Below are 20,787 nucleotides of genomic sequence, written 5' to 3' on the forward strand. Positions count from 1 at the left end.
GTTGACCTTGGCCCCGACGTTGACTTTGACTTTGGTCAACGCCCGGGGGCGGGACGGTACAAAAACATGATACGCTACTTGGTTCTATAAATAAGATTATTTTCTTTTCTTCTTTATACTACCCCTCCTCTTCTTAATGGAATCTAAACATATGTCAATTAGTGCATATTGTTTTCAGTTAATAACTCTAGTCTTTTCAATCAATTTTGGAGATTCCTGTTGTGATGTGTGTTGAAGATGGTTGCTTCCCTGGGCTTTATTGTACCACTATTCATAGTAATCCTTGGTTATCTAACAACTGCACAATGATTATATCATCAATCTGGCACAGCAGTGAAGTTATGCTCTCTGTGAATGTGTTGAGGTAAGTAAATAACAATATGAATGTTTTTTTCATTATCAAAGGTTGTGTATTCTTTATTATCAACTCACTTTTTTCATCGTGTTATGTTCCCGTCGGTTAACCTAAGGCGTCTTCGTGCGTTTACGACAGTAGTGCGTCCAAGAATCCCTCCTCCTTACGTGCATTTTCCCTGACGGAATCACCTGAAAACACAAAGACCAAGGGCGCTCTCACGGCCGTTTGCACCGACGCTCAAGTCAAACACCGGGCAAAGAAACACCAAAAAATTTTAAACTCTGAGAGCTTTGTGTGTGTGTGCTTTCGCATTAGAATTGCATACCTTATTCTGTTGGTTGTTCCACTTTATATACTCTTTAGTGTTTCTACCCCCTTTGTGAACTGCGACTTAGGCTTACTGTAGGTGCGCCTTAGCATCGCTCTCACCCACTCTCAGAGCCATTTAGCATGCAAGACCCCCCATTACTGGAGTGCAACCTCCGCGGGACGACCACTTGGGTGTCAACTCATGCACCCAATCTCTCGGTCATCCGCCCTGGGAGTGCCCTATCTTATTCACGTGCCATGCATGCAGATCACCCCTGGGACGTGACCCTTACCAACCGTCTCTTTCCCAAGGGCTCTTTGATTGTGACGCGCCCTACCGCCTCGTCCACACCCCATCCATGGACCTTCTGTGACCTTGACTTCTCCCTTACTGAGTGCTAGGATGTGGCTTGGAAACCACCCTTTTTCGGCTAAGCTTTACTGTTTGGGTTGCCGAGGTCCGAGGCCTCCACGCCCCGCGCCTCGATGCCGCCCCCTCCTCGGTTGCCCTTACCCGCGAGCTTACTGAGAATTTGGCCTGTCCTGCCAGCCTCCCAGTGGACCCAGTCTTCAGGGCCCCACCATGACTTGGTCTACGCCCAAGTTTGAGGACTGGTCGGTACACAAGCCCCCCAATCTCGAGCTGTTAACTTGTTCTGCGAAGAGACTATGGCCTTGCCCTGGCGACCTACGTGGCTTCACGTGACAGGACGTGTACAGTGCACCGAAGTGATGCTTTCTTGTTCCTACTTTAATCAGTGCACACATGTCTTAATCAAGTGGCTGGGACTCAACGTCGCTTGCACTTTCCCAATTTACGTTAAAAGTTTCAAAAGTGCGCGCTTCATGCACTATTCCATCACCTGCAACTTTCTATTGCACTCTTTGCCTTTCTCTTCGAACACTCTGGTTTCCTACTTCACAAAAATCAGAACTTTCGCTCATCAACAATCAAAGGTATGATTTTTCTCCATTGACTGCTCTTTATTTTCTGATTTCACACATTCATAACTGTTTGGGTCTGTTTAAACTTCCGCGTTTAGGTTTTCTTCTGCATTTATTCTTTGTTCCCCTGTTTTTCTGGGTTTTCTTCGAGCGTAGGGTTTTTCTTCCTTTTTACACCGTAGCTCCTCTTGCTGAACCCTTACCTTCTTCTTTCCCTTTTAGCTTCCTTCGTCACGGCACGAACGAACACCACCTCCAACCCTCCACCCAACGCCAACTACAAGACCATGTATCCTTGGGCATCCAATGAACTCCTTGCTGAAACCTCCACCCTTACATCGATCGCGGACTGGAGGGCGCACCTGGATAGCGAGCCTGAGTTCAAGGGTAGGGCGTTTGGGAGAGAGAGCGACGCCTATATCTCGGTTCGCCCCTGCGCAGAGGGCGAACCCGTGTGCGTAGACAACCGTGCCAACGAGGGAGAACCTTTCTTCTTCTTCTATCAAACGGTCTTTAAGCGTATTAGGCAGCGCCTTCCTTTTACCAGCTTCGAGAGGGAGCTATTGACCGAAGTAAACGTTGCCCTTGCCCAGCTACATCCCAACAATTGGGCCTCTGTGAGGGCCATCTCCATCCTCTGCAACCATTTTGGTCATCCACCCACTGTAGATTTTTTCCTTCATTTCTTCGAAGCCAAAAGCCCTGGGAAGAACCTCTGGGTAAGCTTCAGCGGGGTGACAAGAAGAGTCATCCTCACCCTTTTCCAGCAATCCTACAAAGGTTTCAAGGGGAAATTCTTCAGGGTGTGCTGCTCTAAGCGCGACCGCACCGCTCTGGACGGATTCCCCTTGTACTGGGTGGGGAAATTGACTCTTAAGAAGGCCAAGACCCTCGATGAGCTGTCCTCTGCTGATCGTGAGGTATGTCAAGTGCTAGCTAGCCTTGGGGCAATCTTCAACACTGCTGAGCTCATCAAGAATGAGTACAGCTCAACAGGACTTGCTGGCTACATTGGTATAGGCACCTGCTCCTAACCTTTCTCTTAACTCTACTATGCTTTCTTCTTACTTATTCCTGTGATGGTTTCTTGCTTAATTTTGTCCTGCCAAGTTCTCTTCTCTCCTTGTTCTGGGTGCAGGAATGGTGCTGAACGAAGAGAGAACGGCAAGGCTAGCTGAGGTCTTAGCCCTTCATGAAGAGGCAGCCGCTGGTGCAGGTGCCTAACCCCTTGCTCCAAACATCGCACCAGCTGCACCTTCTCCTGCTCCCTCAGCCCCTCTCAACGTCGTGCCCTTGGCTACCGCTGGGGCTTTCCCCACTCCAGCCCCTCATGACGTTGTGCCCCTAGCTGCTGTTGGGGCCTCCTGTACCCCAGCCCCTCTTAAGAGGGTGGTGGTGATAGTGTCTGATGATGAGGTAGACACTACGGACGACCTTGTCTTCAAGAAACGCAGGGTGACGGTAGCGGCCATTTCGCACTCCTCTTCTGCTAGGCACCCTGCCTCGCTCAGAGATCACCCCACAGCGCCTCATACCCCCAAAGGCTCTTCGCACTCGAGGGTGGGGGTGAGAGCATCCCTGAGCCTACTCCTGAGCTTCCCGTGGTCCTTCAACAAATCCTGAAGGGCTATCAGAAAGGGGCCATGGGAAGCTCCAACGAAAATACTGTGCGGGAGAGCTTGGCTCTCAGCTTTGGTGAGTTATTTGCCCAAGCTGACGCCTTCTCCCGCGAGGCAGAGTCAAAGGCGAAGGAGCAGCTTGCCTTGGTTGAAGAACTGGCTCTGGTGAAGAAACAACTAGCCCAACAGGCTCAGGTCTTCTTCAACCGTGCGACTGCACTGAATCAGGAACTGAGTACGCTTCGCCAGGCTGAGTTGGAGACCAACAAGAAGCTCTTTGACAAGAGCCAAGAGTACACCACCTTGTTGGCCAAGATGTTCGTGTTCCAATTTTTTATGGGTTGCAAGTAAGAGCTTAGGAGCTTTTAGATAGTCATAGTGAGGAGAGGAGTTACCATCTTGATTGGTAGTGTATTGACAGTGAAACTTTTAATGTTTAAATGTGCAGTATGGTCGGGCCTTGAAGGAGAAAGGAGTAGATGTCTGATACAACGCAACAATATGACCAAAATGAAAATACACCTCAGCAGAAACATGTGGGCCAGGAGGGCATAACAAACTTCTTAAAAGTGGATGGATTGAGGAGATCCAGAAGAAAACAGTTAGAGCCCAAATGGAAAAAGGACTACATGAATATAAAGGGTGGGGAGCAAGAGAAAATGAGGCAAAAGGTGAGTCTCTTCCTTCCCTCTGAATAGTCTGTCGCATTACTGGTTTCTTCCTCTGTTTCTAAAAGCGTATCCTTCTTCATAGGTGATTGAATGATGATCCATGGGCATTTGCGTGCTAGCGGCTGCATAGAATAGGAACCACTTGTTTTGTTTCCTTTAAATTCTATTGGAACTTGTGGAATTTGCTAATGGACAGTGGTGGACAATTTGTTCATTGAAATAAACGTTTCCAGTTTGTTTTTGTTCCCTATTTTCAAATTTTGGCATTGGAATTGGTTACAGGATTGTTTCATTGGTGCTTTCATTGACCCATCATGGCGAAAAACACACGGATAAAGGACATGCAAGCAAATGTAAAGCGCGTGACCGAGGCCATGACAAACCATTCTACGCAGCTTCTCAAAGTCGATTAAACCTTTGAGGCTCTTCAGACGCTTCTCCAAGGACACAATGATCGATTTGTGAAAGTTAAACAAGCACTGGACTTTATTTTATCGTTGCTACATCAACGTGGCGACGCAACCACTTCTCAGTCGCTCCGCTCCGATAGGTCGAACTCTCAGTCCAACGTGGCTTCCCGTCATCTATTTTCGGTGTTGCAGCCCCAACCTCACATGACTGTAGATATGCCTAAATTTTCCACCGATGATGTCATCCAATGGTTATATAAGGCTGGGCGTTTCTTGTGAGTATACTCCATTCCCGACAATCAAAAGGTTTCTATAGCATCGTTCCAATTTGATGGTAAGGAGCTGGCATGGTTTCAAATGTTGGAACAGTCCAATCATATTCCAACTTGGGGTTCCTTAGCGACAACGATTCGCCTTCAGTTTGGTCCCTCACATTTTGACAATCCACGCGCGGAATTACTGAAATTTACTCAAAATACTGCAGTCGGTGCATACTATGATACTTTCATTGAGCTTGCTAATCGAGCTGTTGATATGGATGACTCGCTACTCATGGATTGTTTTGTGGGCGGTTTAATTCCACAACTGCGAAAGGAGGTTATTGCACGGATACCTCAATTCATATCCCAGGCAGTGGCGTTAGCCAAACTGTTTGAGGAAAAATTTGCTCTTCTTGTACCTTCACCCTGACCTCGTTACCCATCCTTCACCCCGAAATCAACCTATCAACCTATATTTCCCCCATCCCAAAGTCAGGAGAAACCGTTCATATCTCCTTCCACATCCAACATTAATTCTCCTATTTTGCCTACACCGCCAAAACCCAGTCACCTCAAGAAATTATCCCCAGCGGATATACAATTTCGTATAGAAAAGGGCTTGTGTTTTACGTGTGATGAAAAATATGCTCCAACTCATAAGTGTGCTAATAAACACTATGTCCTACTGCAATCGTCAGAAGAAATGGACGACCCTATTGTTGAGTTAGACTACCCTCACTTAGCCACAGTCACTCCACTAGATGTTGGTTTCGATCACCACCTCTCGTACCATGCTTTGAAGGGCACATCAGCCAGAGGAACAATCCGTTTTACAGGGTCTATTAATGGCAATGAAACCCAAATTCTTCTGGATGGAGGCAGCTCGAATAATTTCATACAACCTAGACTTGTTAAATTTCTCCAGTTACCAATTCAGCCAGCACCTCCATTTCAAGTGGTAGTAAGGAATGGGGAACAATTGGCTTGTCAATTTCATAACATTCCAATTCATATTTAAGGTCATTGCTTACGGGTTTCAACATATTTACTTCCAATTGCTGTTGCAGAATTGGTTTTGGGCACTCAATGGCTGGCTACGTTAGACACACATTTGGTTCATTATAATCAATGCTTCATTACATTTTATCTGGATGGCGTTGTAATTACATTACAAGGAGACACTAGCAGTCAAGCTATTCTAGCTCAGTTTAATCAATTCAAACGTTGGCCGATGACGGATGCAATTGCGGAATTATACACGTTAGAACTTAGTTTGCTGGAGGAATCTGATTCAGCTTTGTGTAATTTACCTGTGGCACTAGACCCTAACATTAGGGTGTTGCTGCATAAATACAAGACTGTTTTTCAACCACCTCATGGATTACCTCCTTCTCGTACACACGATCATAGCATTCCTTTACTACCTAATACTGCCCTAGTGCGAGTGCGCCCCTATCACTATCCTCATAGTCAGAAAAATGAGATTGAACGGTTGGTCACGAATATGTTGGCCGAAGGAATCATCCAACCCAGCTCTAGTCCTTTCTCTTCACCAATGCTCCTAGTAAAAAAGAAAGATGGTACATGGCGCTTTTGTACAGATTATCAAGCCCTTAATGCAGTCACCATCAAGGATTCTTTTCCTATGCCTACCGTCGATGAATTATTGGATGAATTGTTTGGAGCTCACTTTTTCTCCATATTAGATTTGCATTCAGGCTACCATCAAATTTTGGTACAACCTGCCGATCGACATAAGACTGCCTTCCGAGCACATCACGGGTTATATGAATGGTTAGTCATGCCATTTGGGCTGACAAATGCCCCAGCCACCTTCCAAGCCCTCATGAATTCTATTTTTGTTGACTTTTTGCGGAAATTTGTTCTTGTATTCTTAGATGATATTTTGATCTATAGTGTCCAAACTGGACTACTCATTTGGATCATCTGTCCCAGGTTCTCAAATTGCTGCACCAACACTCCTTAGTTGCCAAACTCTCCAAATGTTCTTTTGGCCAAAAGCAAATTGAATATCTAGGCCATGCGGTGACAGAGGAAGGCGTCCAGGTGAATGAATCTAAAATCACAGTTGTCAACCAATGGCCAATTCCCACTACAGTGAAACAACTTCTTGCTTTCCTGGGTCTCACCAGCTATTACCGCAGGTTTATTAAGAATTTTGCCATTATTGATGAACCGCTTACGAATTTGTTGAAGAAAGAGGCCTTTCGCTGGTCTACACATACTGAAATAACTTTCACTACTCTCAAAACAACATTGACACATGCACCGGTGCTGGTTTTACGAAATTTCAACCAGCCATTTGTATTGGAAACTGATCCTTCTTCTCTTGGAATTGGAGTGGTGCTTACTCAAAATAACCATCCTATAGCATTTTTTCCAAGACATTGACATCTCGTATGCAACAAAAATCTGCATATTCTAGGGAAATGCATGCCAACACAGAGGCGGTTGCCAATTTTCGTCATTACTTACTTGGTCACAAATTTGTCATAAAAACGGATCATCAAACTCTCAAGGAAATGCAAGCTCAAGTCATTTAAACGCCAGAGCAGCAAGCATGGCTTCCAAAGCTATTGGGATTTGATTTTACGATTGAATACAAAAGAGGTAAAGATAATCAAGCGGCTAATGCTCTAACCGCTCATTTTTTGCTTGTTCTAGTCTCCAATTTGACTTTCTCCACCAATTGCGCCACAAACTAGAACACTATGATCCCTTGCAAGACTTGTCAGCAGCCACTACTAATCCCAAGTTCTTGGTTAAGCACGGTGATTTATAGTTTTGGAAAGGCAGATTATTCATTCCAGCACAATCCAATATTAAACAACTCATACTTAAAGAATTCCACGACTCACCCATAGGCGGTCATCTTGGCATTCAACGTACGTTAGCACGAGTCTCCACTCAATTTTTATGGAAGGACCTCCATCATGATGTTAGGGAATATGTTCGATCTTGTTCCATATGTCAACAAGCTAAATATGTCACTCAACCCCCGACTGGACTTCTTCAACCATTACCCATCTCTACTCAAATTTGGCAAGATATAGTGATGGACTTTATTATAGGATTACCTCTATCAAATTGGTATTCAGTAATCATGGTGGTGATTGATAAACTTTCAAAGTTTGCCTATTTCATACCCCTACCGGCTTCTCATACAGCTTTCATGATGGCCGACGTGTTAGTCCAAAACATCCTCAAAATTCATGGCATACCTCATTCAATTGTCTCAGATCGGGACAAAATTTTTACTAGTAAGTTTCGACAACACCTCTTTAAATCTCAAGGAACGACCTTAGCTGTGAGTTCTTCTTACCATCCACAATCGGATGGTCAATCTGAAGTCTTAAATAGATGTTTGGAAATGTATCTTCGGTGCTTCACTCAACAAACCCCTAAAGCTTGGTATAAACTTCTACCATGCGCTGCCTATTGGTACAATACTATTTTTCATTCCGCGATAGGCATAACCCCTTATCGGGCAGTATTTGGTCGTGATCCCCCACAAATTTTAAGGTAAACACCTGCCCCAAACGAATAAGGTCAATGTAAGTCAACAGTTGCAGGAGCATGACATGCTGTTGGATCAACTTAAGCATAATCTGCATCGCTCACAACAACGGATGAAAGCATATGCAGATGGTAAACGGAAAAAGGTGCAACTCGCTGTGGGAGATTATGTCTTTGTCAAGCTCCAACCATATCGCCAAATCTCTATGACTTCACGCAAAAATCAAAAGTTGAGTATGAGGTATTTTGGCCTTTTTCTCGTACTGGAACGCATAGGCCCTGTGGCATACAGGTTACAGCTTCTCGTGACTGCCCGCATTCATCCCATATTTCATATCTCACTATTAAAAAAGTGTATAGGGGACCCACATCAGTAGGTGATACCAGACGAACTGTTGCACGACCAAGTACCGCACACAGTGGACCTTGAGGACAAGGTCAATTTCATGGAGGCGAGTTATGATACAACGCAACAATATGACCAAAATGAAAATACACCTCAGCAGAAACATGTGGGCCAGGAGGGCATAACAAACTTCTCAAAAGTGGATGGATTGAGGAGATCCAGAAGAAAACGGTTAGAGCCCAAATGGAAAAGGGACTACATGAATATAAGGGGTGGGGAGCAAGAGAAAAGGAGGCAAAACGTGAGTCTCTTCCTTCCCTCTGAATAGTCTGTCGCATTGTTGGTTTCTTCCTCTGTTTCTAAAAGCGTATCCTTCTTCACAGATGATTGAATGATAATCCATGGGCATATGCGTGCTAGCGGCTAAATAGAATAGGAACCACTTGTTTTGTTTCCTTTAAATTCTATTGGAACTTGTGGAATTTGCTAATTGACAGTGGTGGATGATTTGTTCATTGAAATAAACGTTTCTAGTTTGTTCTTGTTCCCTGTTTTCCAGTTTTGGTATTGGTATTGGTTATAGGATTGTTTCAATGTCAAAATCATTATGTTTGAGAATGATGTTCATGCACTCAAAAGGTAGACAAAGGCTACATAGAATGAGAGAATCACTCCTGATTTTAACGTATTTTATTTTTATATTTTGCAGGCCACAATCTGACTTTGAATCTTTCCTTAAGATTGGGGTGTGGTTCAACAAGTACTGTAAATACGGGGCAAGTGAATCACAAGAATTAATGGATGGAGCGATGAAGGATTAGAAGACACACCAACTATTTGTTATATTGTCAAAATGAAGACCAGTCTATTTGTTAGACTCTACTCGAAACGTGTTGGAAATGGTGGTGTTTAACATTTTTTTTTACTAATTTTGCTTGTTTTCCTTCCTATTTTTCAATAGCCTACCTGGTACACGGGACACGACATATATATACATATATATTGTTAAAATATACTAATATACTTTCTAATTTGAAAAAATTATAAAAAAAATTATAAAGAAATCTAACAAAAGATAGACATATTTAAATTATAATATTTGAATTTTACATTTTCTCATCCTCATTGAAAAATTCAACCTCTTTCATCAAGAGATAAATTAACAATTTCAAGAATTCCATTTTCATCAAATGAAAATCATCTCCTGCAATATCTCACAATTTAGTTTTCTCTTTTTTGTATTTTGAGAAATTTCTTGAAAGAAGACGGAGATTACTATGGATAAATACTAGATCCTCTGCCCTTTTAGGTGTCATCTTATTTCTTTTCAAAGAATGTATGAAAGTGTATGTACTCCAATTTCTTTCACAACAAGAAAAAGAACATGGTTGTCCAAGTAGCTTAAGAGATATCTTTTGAAGTGTTGGTGCACGAGTTCCGTGAACAATCCATAGTGATTTTGCATTTTACTTTTATCTCTTACAGAGTCAACATCAGCAAAATCTTCTCTTCCATTTAAAAAGTTTGCAAACTCTATATTTACCAGTGTCCATCATCAAAGTACCTCATAAAACAAATTATGCACTATCCATGTTATCCTTTTTGTAAAAAGACCATCCATCACTGATAACCATCTCTTGGAGTCCTTTTTTCAAACTTCTAAACTTTTTTAACATGACTATGGTTGAAGCAAATCTTGTTGGAGCAACAAAGAGCAACTTCAATCAGTTGAAATTATTGAACATTAATAATCTCATAGAGTGCCCCATAATAAAGTTTTTAACAAAGGTAGCATCATCAACAATTTGTGAGATCCAAGAACATTGATAATAAATATCACTATTTTTATTAGTATTTTTTGCTGCACAAATACTTTTCAATGCAAGATTCAAGGTGTGCACTACACAAGGAGTCCAATAGATTGAAGGAAAATAAAATTCTATGAGCATATATGTTGCCTTACATACAACTACATTATCAGTTATAATTTGTCCCACATTGTTGTGCCCAACCTCCATAATTACATCTCTCATGTGTTTAGCGATAAATTGTTTGTCCTTTATCTCACCAAATCCATCTATTGATTTTAAAAACATTGGTTCACTCTCAGTGATAGCCATGAAATTTATGAGTGGTCTTCTTTGAGGATCACTCCACCCATCACTAACAATTGTTACACCTTTCTGATTCCACGAGTTTTGTATGGGTTGCAAAAGATTTTCTACATGACTTCTTTCCTTTGAAAGTAAAGGACCTCTCAGTTTATTATATGTTGGTGGTACATTTTTTTTATCAGCAATAAATAAAATAAATTAACAGGAATACTTCAGGGGTATCCCAACCCATTTACAAACCACAAAATTGGTTAAAACATAAAAGCTTAAACTTCAACAAATCAAATTCAGCTTAACTGGCTACACAATACTTCACTTGGTGAGCTCCTAAAACTAATTATGTGCCCAATCCTTTTAAGAGCAGCATCCTACAGATGCACCTTCGGCACTGATTCTGGCAGCCACCAATTTAGAAACTAGCTTGCCAAACAACTCATTATACTAGCATTACCAACACCCTCCATACTCTTACCTAAGTATATTTTATATTTTATATTTTAGGAACCCAATCCAACAGTCTTGCAGCAATTTGTTGAAAAAAAAAACCTTTGCTTTTAAACACAGACCACATTAACATCAATACTTCCATACCTCTTCGTCGATCTACATTCTCACCTCTGCAACATTCTATTAAATAATCTACCTAAATCAGTGTTCTAATGCTCTAAGCTCATAAAAGACCTCTTCAGAATTCCTACCACCACCCATAATTACTAGTATGATCGTGTTGTATAGGTGCTCCTACTTCAGGACTGGACAAGCCCAACACCAGCTGCATAGGACCATTATCCAGATTCCCTTCCATACCAACATTGGAACTTACCTCACTTAGAATTGCTTTGAACCAAGCAGATTCCAACACTTCTTTGACATATGCCACAAACCCTCCATTTCAACTCTTGGTAAACCACACTATGATTGTTATTTACACTCAGTGGGAAAAACCTCTACTGGCATAAGCATTCACTGCCATCCTCTCCCTTGTATCTGATAACTTTTTCAAACTACGTTAACCAGCTGCCACTGCTTTTCCAACCATGAATCTACCTTCCCCGTGACCCTTTTGCTAACATAGAAGCTTTCATTAGAAGTAAGTACTTCTTGGATATGTTGGCGGTACATATCCACTAAGATTAGAAGTATTAGCTGCATAAGAAAATGCACTTCTATAATAAGGACTTCTTGCTAAATGAAACGGTAGTCTTGAAGAATAAAACATTCTCGCAATTTGACAATCAAGAGTATCTATCGCTTGAATATTGAAAGCAGCTTGTAAAGAACCTTTAAATTTTGGGTTAACATCACTCTTAGTCTGATTTCCTTCATTAGATATAGGTGGTAGAGGGACCTTTCTTTTTGTTTCAAACACTCTATATTCAATTTTGCTTCATTGTCTAATTTTTTTAACTTAACAAGTTTTGACACAATCACATTCGGACAACTTCTAACTCCTGCTCCCGTAAGTTTTAATAAATGAGCTCTTACTCTGTGTAAGATCCATTGAATGAAAAATTACACAGACTACATTAGATCATAGTATTTCCACTACCAGTTGTTTCTCTTGATTTTGAAACATATCTCCGTAAATATTTTGTTTCATTCGATAGATTGATTATGTATATTCATCTTAATTTCCTAACAAAAATAAATTAAATATAATAAATTTACTTAAATATAAAAAATCAAATAAATTCTTCTATAGAAATAATTTATGAATAAAAAAAAACACGTAGCAAATTAAAAATTAATTGTAGTATAATATATTATATTTTTTAAAATAAACATTTTAACCGGGTTATTGGTTGACTCATCCAAGATGGTGAATCCAAGGTGATCATGTAGACCAATCTTTGTCTTGATTAACAAATTGTCGAGCTTTAATGATAAAAATCGAGTGGAAGTCCACCTCCCTGATGCTCAAGAGTAAGAGTGTAAGATATATAATTAATAAGTAATTGTATTAATTATTAAGTAAGTCAGAATTACTCCTTCATTATTGTATTTATAGACTTGTATTTATCATTAAGTGGTTATATTTACATAATCATAAATATTTATCACAAATAACCATAAATATTTATCATTAAGGGTACATAACCATAAATATTCATCATTAAGTGGTTATATCTACATAACCATAAATATTTATCATCAAGTGAATATATTTATATAATCATAAAAATAATTATTTGATTACATTTATATCATTATATAAATATTTATCAATAAGTAGTAGTTAATAACGAGTTATATTTATTTAAAATTATTAAAAATATTATAATTAAATATAAAATATTGTAATTTAAAATATTTTATTTATTTTAAGTTAAATTTTAATCTTATTTTAAAATATTAATCTTTAATAAAACATTACTATTTAAAAATTAATTTAAATTATAAAAAAAAAATTTATGTTTGAATTTAAAAATAAAGTAAAAATAAAAATATAACATTTATATTATAAAAATATACAGAATATTATATAATTATATAATAAATTATATTTAAATTTAAATTAAAAAATAATAATATTAAATTTAAAATAAGAAGCACGGTCAATGTGAGTTAAAGTAAAGTCATAAATGGATGCATAGAAAGACAGGCAAACTTTGTCATCTATACCTATATATGAAGGGATGCCCTCTTAACTACCATCTTATTTTATTCAATTTTATCTTTATCTTTATATCTTATTTTATTTGTCATTTTGTGAACAATTTAAATTTTATATCTCAAAGAGATACTAACAGAATAGATAAAACTATTTTAAATTCAAAACTAAATATTACAAATTGAGATTTGTTTAGTAGCATTGTACAATTGCATCTTTTTCTCCGGTTCATCTTCATTTTTATCTCATCAAACTTTCTATTTTCATATTCAAATTGCCAGAAGTTGTACTTTTGTTCCAGAACCACGAATTATTTTTCAATTATAAAGTAGAAGATGAAAATGCAACGTCTGATTTTACTTTTATTTTTTATTCATTTATGCATGTCTTTGGCATTGTATGATGACAATATTGTAGTTATTGTGCTCACACAAAACACAAACAAATAGAACTATTAAAGAAAACACAAACAAATAAGAATAGTAGGGTTTTGTTCATTGAATAAAAAATTGAAAGAAAAAAAAAAGTGCCCGATAAAACTGCGTCGGTGGAAGTGAGAGGGGTTAGTATATGAGAAATGAGGGATTAGGAAGAAAAGGGAAGGCGCATTAGGAAGTTTTTAGAGAGGGATATACTGAACATTAAAAAACTCCATTGTTATTCTTCTTATTTGAATACAAAATGTTAGTTTTCGTTGTTTTCGTTTCTCTAATTCCATTTTCTTTGTTTCTTTTTTCTACTTGTTGATTTTCTTTTATCTAATTATGCTTTTAATTCTGATTTTATTTAACCCTTTGAAAGAAAGATATTTTAACTTTTTTGTCAACTAGATAAAAACCTTTTTTTAAAATATTATCATATTTTATATATTTATTTTCACATTTTGCAAAGTATTTTCTAAAGATATTTTCTATTTACGTTAACTTTTTCATGTATACTAAAATTTGAATTTTAAATTTTAAATTCAAAATTTAGTTTTTAAAAATAAAGTCGTCATAAAATGACAAATATCTTCTCTCATATATTTTTAAAATAATAAAATAAAACATAAATATAAGGAGATTTTTATAATAAATACTATTAAATAATATATATATATATATATAAAATTTTAAATATTTTCATATTTTATATATTTATTTTCACACTTTGAAAATATTTTCTAAAGATATTTTTATTTTACGCTATTTTTTTCATCTATATAAATAATATATAGATGCCAATATTTTTTAAAATATTATCATATTTTATATATTTATTTTTACATTTTGCAAAATATTTTCTGAAGATATTTTTTATTTATATTTTTTCATTTATATAAATAATATTAAATAATATCTATACTTATATATAAATAAATTTTTTTCCTATTTTATCTCTATATCAATATTTGATTTTATTTCATTATTATGGGCATCGCATCATTTCTTATTTTTTCAAAAATTTTAAATTTTTAAATTTTTCAAAGTTATAAATATCAAATTTTTAAATTTTAAATTTTCAAAAATTTTAAATTTTAAATTTTTCAAATTTTCAAACCCTATAACTAAGCTAAACTTAAGGTTTTATAAACCCATCAAACTTTTGTTCGTTTTTTATTTTTCATATTCAAAATATCACTAGTAAGTACTGTTTTTCAATGGCTTTTGCACTTCTGACAAATTTTTAAGTATGTCTATAATTATTGGTTTTTGTTTCTTATAATAATTGGCAAAACCATTCCATGAACAACGATTCTTCATTTTCTGTTTCGTCTGATTCTCTATTTTCTGTTTCATCGACATTTTTTTATGTACTTACTTGTTGTCTAATTAATTATTATATTTTTTCTTTTTGTTTATAATATCAAATTAGTGAATTTCTCATTTGGTGAAGGAATATGTGAGGCTTTCCAAAGCGTTCTCTTAGAGAAAGTGACCGACTTTTGCTTCCATGATTGCCATCAACCCTACAAACCCGAACCCCCTTATCCACCACACTACATTATATCTAAAACACACTTCAAATTATTTTTTTTATACTATCAATTGTAATGGTAAAGTCTACTTTTATTGTAATTACTAAATGTATGACTTTTTATATTAGATTGTTGTTGTAGTTGTACTTAGTTTTTGCTAAACACACATGTTAGAATGGATATGTTCCTGCCGGTTGAACCGAAACGCCTTCGTACATCTATGACAATCTCACACCCAATAATCCCTGCGCGATTGAACACCTGAAACACAAAGACAAAGGGCGCCCTAGAGGCCGTTTGCACTCCGATGCTCAAGTCAATCTTAGGGCTAGGAAACACCAAAACTGTAAGCGTAAAACTTTTGTGTCACTATGTGTGTTAAGCGGCGCAAATGAATAGAGTACCTTACTAAGTTTGTTCCTTCGCCTAGGGTTTCCGTTGTTTCCGTTACCCAAAATAGGCTTCCTGAGTGGGTGGGTCCCAGCGCAGCAATTACCCACTCTGAGAATAACCTAGCGCGTGGGGTTCCCTAACTAGAGTGCAACCTCTAACAGGATGACCACCTGGATACCTCCTCGTGCACCTGATCTTTGGGGTCACCCGTCTTGGGAGCGCCCTAACTGTTCACGTGCCATGCATGCAGCTCACCCCTGGAATATGACCCTCGAAGGTCGTATCCTTTCCAGTGGCTTTATACTCGTGTTACGCCTAAACGCATTATCCACCCTACACGCATGGACTCTCATTACCTAGGCTCCTCCCTTACTGATAACTGGTATGTGGTCTGGGATCCACATCTCGTGGCCCCGCTCTGTCGTTCATATACCGATGTTCGACCTCTCCATATTGTCTAGTGGCAAGTCAGCACATCCTGGTGACCGATGTATGACCACTCTTTGGTCCATTAGCGCACGTTCCTCGCGAGACACTGACCCATGCCGCTCGTGGGACCCAGCTTACGGGGCCCCAACATTACTAGTGGTCAACGACGCCCGAGGACTGGTCGGTACACAAGCCCCCCGGTCTCGAGCTGTAACTTGTTCAACGAAGAGACTAAGTTCTCGCCCTTGGTGACCGACATGGCTCTGTATGACAGGACGTAAAGTGCGTCGAAGTGACGCCTCTCTGAGTCTGTTTTAACTGCACACACGTGTTTTGATCAACGACCAGGGCTTAATGTCTCTTGTGCTTCTTAGTTTACGTTAAGTATTCGAAAACGCGCGCTTCCAATCACTGTTCCATCATTCTCTGAAACACCCTTGATTGCTTCGTCTTCTTCTTTGAGCGCTCTCGCGTTGCCCTCTACAAAGTCCTGAACTTTCATCCTACTTTGATCAAAAGGTACGAACTTTACCCATTGATCACCCTTACTTATTGATTTCGATGCTTGATAACTGCATTTAAGCTTTCTCTGTTTTTCTGGGTTTTCTTCGAGCGTGAGGTCGTCCTGGGTTTTCGCTGAGTTACGCCGCAACCCCTTCCTGAACCTTCGTTTCCTTCTTTTTCTTGTTTTCTAGTTTTCTTAAACATGGCTCAAACGAAAACGACATCCAACCCTCCACCCTACGTAGATTACAAAGCCTTGTACCCCTGGGCCTCTGTGGAGCTTCTCGTCGAGACCTCTACCCTCACCTTTAGCGAGGATGTGAAGAGACACAGGGACGGAGAGCCTGACTATGTAGGGCGTGTCTTCGGGCGTGAGAGCGACGCTTATGTTTCCATTCGACTCTGCACTAAGGGGGAACCCGTGTGCTCTAACGAACGGACTAACAACGGAGAGCCCTACTTTTTCCTGTACCAAACTGTCTTCAAACGGACTAAGCTACGTCTCCCCCTTACAGGCTTCGAGAGGGCCTTGTTGACAGAAATCAACGTGGCCCCCACCCAGCTGCATCCCAACAGCTGGGCCTTCGTGAGAGCCTTCTCAATTCTGTGCAACCACTTTGGGCATCCTCCCTCTGTCGATGTCTTCCTCCACTTTTTCGAGGCTAAAAGTCCGGGGAAGAACCTCTGGGTGAGTTTCAATGGTGTAGCAGGTAGAGTTCTGCTCACGCTGTTCCAAGAATCCTATAAGGGCTTCAAAGGGAGGTTCTTCAGAGTGTGTTGCACCGACCACGACCGCACCCTCCTGGATGGCTTCCCACTCTACTGGATGAGGAAGTTAGGGTCCAAGAAACCTAGGGCTCTCGAGGAACTGACTCCTCATGATCGCGACTTATGCCAGGTCCTTGCTAGCCTAGGAGCGGTGTTCAACATTGTCCAACTGATCAAGCATGAGTATGATGTTGAGGCCCTCAAGAGCTATATCGATATCGTCTTCACCCTGTCTTGCTTGTTTGTGCCTGTTACCATACTATTATGCTTGTGCTTGTACATTCTGCCTCTTTACATTCGCCTATTTACTCCCATGTTACCCTGTCTTTGCTGCACAAAGCTTAAAAAAATGGGGGTTTTAACTGTGAACTAGGTCGTTCGACCTTGGCGTTCTCACTCGAGAGAGGGAGGTGTTCTCTGCGAACCTACCTCTACCACTCTCGAGACTTCCAACCCAAGGGACAACTTACAACTGACCTCATTCTCGCTTCAAGGCGGGGAGGATTTATCTGGTGAACTATTTCATTCAACCTTGGCGTTCTCACTCGAGGGGGGAGGTGTTCTCTACAAACCTGCCCTTCCACTCACGAGACCTCTAACGTAAGGGAAACAAATTCTTAACTGACCTCAACTTCGCTCAAGGGCGAGGAGGAATTATCTAGCGAACTATTTTGTTCAAGTTTGGCGTTCTCACTCGAGGGGGGAGGCGTTCTCTACGAACCTGCCTTTCCACTCACGAGACCTCTAATGCAAGGAAAACAAGTTCTTAACTGACCTCAGCTTCGCTCAAGGGCGAGGAGGATTTATCTGGCGAACTATTTCGTTCAACCTTGGCGTTCTCACTCGAAGGGGGAGGTGTTCTCTATGAACCTACCCTTCCACTCATGAGACCTCTAACGCAAGGGAAACAAGTTCTTAACTGCATTGTACAAAACTCGAGAAAATATTTCAATCGAAATTTATTGGGTAACCTTATTAAAAAACCCTTATAAGGGAAAAAGAGTGTCCCCTAATACAATGTACAATGTTATTGCTTAACTGGAATAAAACTTGAAGTTGACCGCATTCCATGTGCGAGGAATCGCGCCTCCTTCCAGCGTCTCAAGTTTGTATGCTTTGTTCCCAAGGACCTCTGTCACTCTTAAAGGACTAGCCCACATGAGGGAGAGCTGACGTGGGACCACCAGGGTCGCCCTCTCCAGTACCTGGTATCTTTCCTCAGGCCCTTGCCTTACTTTCCTCACAAAGCATATGAGTTTCTGAAACTGGTCCTGTTCTTGAATAAGGACTGAACTGATCGCTTGATCGATCACCGCTAAATACAAGCTAAGTAGCGTGCTTGGCTGCGGTTTGCACAGGACTGAAGGGTTGGCTAAGTACTCCTTCAGCCTGATGAACGCCTCTTTACACTCTTGGTAAGGGAGGTCACCCTCTCCTTCGGCTGATGCAAATCCAGACATGACAGCCATGTGCCTCGTCAGTGCGCACCTTTCTAGGTTCACTCTCACACCACGCTCGGTGAGCAAGAAACCCAAAAAGTTCCCTGATTCTATTTCGAACACACGCTTCTCGGGGTCCGGTTTCAGCATGTACTTAGCTATCGTCGCAAATAGCTCTTCTAAGCCAACTAGGTCTCGTTCCTTTCCCCTCTGGCGGACAGGTTGAACCTTGACACTCTGATCCTGCGCCATTTGGTCGAGAGTGCTGCTAAGCTTGGAGACCTTTCCTCCAATCTCTCTTTCCCCTACATTGCCAACCGGCTCAGGTCGGCTCTCTCGGGCAACCTTTGCGCGGGCGATCTCTGCTTCGGCCTGGGCGATTTCGGTGTGATTGATCTTGGGCTGGGCGACCTCCCCTGAGTGCGGTGGGCGCGTAGTGACCATGAATACCCCTGTCTTCGTTTTGAGGTTGTTCTCATAACACCTCTTGGACACCTTCTGGTCTGACTTGATGATAATCACCTTTCCCGCCAAGTCAGGAAGCTTCATCTTCATGTGCCTCGTCAACGGCACCGCCCCCAGCCTATTCAGCGTAGGTCTGCCCAGCAGCATGTTATAAGCAGAGGGGGGGCATTGACAACGAGATACCTAATGTTCTCCGTACGGGACGCGGTACCATTCGTGAAGGTGGTCCTCAGCTCTAAGTGCCCACACACCTCCACCTAGTCTCCTGCGAATCCGAACAGGCAACCAGTGTAGGGCCTTAGCATGTCAGAAGACAATTGCAGCTTGTTGAAAGTTGTCTAGAACATTACGTCTGCCGAGCTTCCTTGATCCACTAGTACTCGGTGCACCTTCCTTCTTGCGGTTACTACTGAGATTACCACCGAGTCGTTGTCATGGGGAACAACGTCCTGGAGGTCGGCCTTGGTGAAGACAAGGCCGACATCAAAAGCATCGTCAGCCTTTTGTGCCTCTACTGACATCACTGCCCGTGCGTACCTCTTTCGCTGAGAAGCGGTGCAACCTCCTCCCAAAAAACCTTTCGTGATGGTGTGAATCTCATCATGCACGGGAACTTCATGCCCCTGGTCACCCCCTGTCACTGCCACGTCCTCGGCACCCTGCCTTTCCTGCAAGTAATCCCTCAGGAAACAGTTGCGTATGGGGTGGTCGAATGCTTGGTGGAACTCACACCAGGGGTTCTTGTTGGGCCCGAGCTTCTTGTCAGTCTTGGGGGATACCTTCAGCCTCTCCGCTATGTTGGGGATAGCGATGAGGTCCTTCAACTCTACCATGAAGTCGTGCCTTGGGGGCACGTTCTCCCTCTCACGCCCCCTGGTTTGAGGCTTTCTTGGTTGATAGGGTTGATGCTTCGCAGGGGTCTTCTTCTCTGTCGTTGCCTCATGCACCCTTAGGGGTTGAGGTCGACCTGATGCACGCGGGCGCGTGGGAACCACACACGTGAGCTTCTCGTTAACTTCCCCTTCCGTCACAATATGAGCCACCGCGCGACGCCTTATCTCGACGAAAGTCTTAGGGCAGTTTCTGATAAGTGACTCACTGAAGGTCCATGGCACGATGCCCTTTCTGAACGCATGCACCATCATCGTTTCGTCATTGAGGTTCAACCTCACCACCTGTGCTCTGAAAAGGTGAAGGAACTCCTTTAGGGACTCCCCCTGATATTGTCTTATGTCAAAGTGATCATAAGAGATGGGTGGGGGGGCCCGATTCGTGATGTATTCTGTTCTGAACAGCTTGGTGAGTTGTGGGAATGACGTTACGTGGCCATCAAGGAGGCTGATGAACCAATCCATCGCTATTCCCATCAGAGTGCTTATGAACAGTTTGCATCTCACCGCGTCGGATCCCCCAACCATCATCATTTGCGTATGGAAAGCCGTGAGATGGGCCTATGGGTCCTTCGTACTAGTGAAGGTAACTTTGGGCCCTACGAACATGGCTAGTATCACAGAATCCATGATCTCTTGCGAGAACGGCATCGGGAACTCCCTTGGTGGCATCGCACGTTCTTGATCTTCCTCCTCGCGTTCGCCTGCGTGATTTTGCAGATACCTGCGCAATTCCTCATTCGATCGGCGCAGTTCTTCGTT

At 41.0% G+C, this 20,787-nt stretch overlaps 1 protein-coding gene and 1 pseudogene across 1 annotated transcript; both read right to left on the bottom strand.

The window, feature by feature from the left end:
- Positions 1–10,208: 10,208 nt before the first annotated feature.
- Positions 10,209–13,835, bottom strand: LOC150026291 (uncharacterized; annotated as a pseudogene).
- Positions 13,836–19,473: 5,638 nt separating this feature from the next.
- On the bottom strand, positions 19,474–20,559 carry LOC137832998 (uncharacterized). Its single transcript, XM_068641399.2, has one exon. The coding sequence runs from the start codon at positions 20,557–20,559 to the stop codon at positions 19,474–19,476; it is 1,086 nt and encodes a 361-aa protein (XP_068497500.2).
- Positions 20,560–20,787: the final 228 nt, after the last annotated feature.

Source organism: Phaseolus vulgaris, chromosome 6 (assembly GCF_051622355.1).
Source record: "Phaseolus vulgaris cultivar YP4 chromosome 6, ASM5162235v1, whole genome shotgun sequence".
NCBI lineage: Eukaryota > Viridiplantae > Streptophyta > Magnoliopsida > Fabales > Fabaceae > Phaseolus > Phaseolus vulgaris.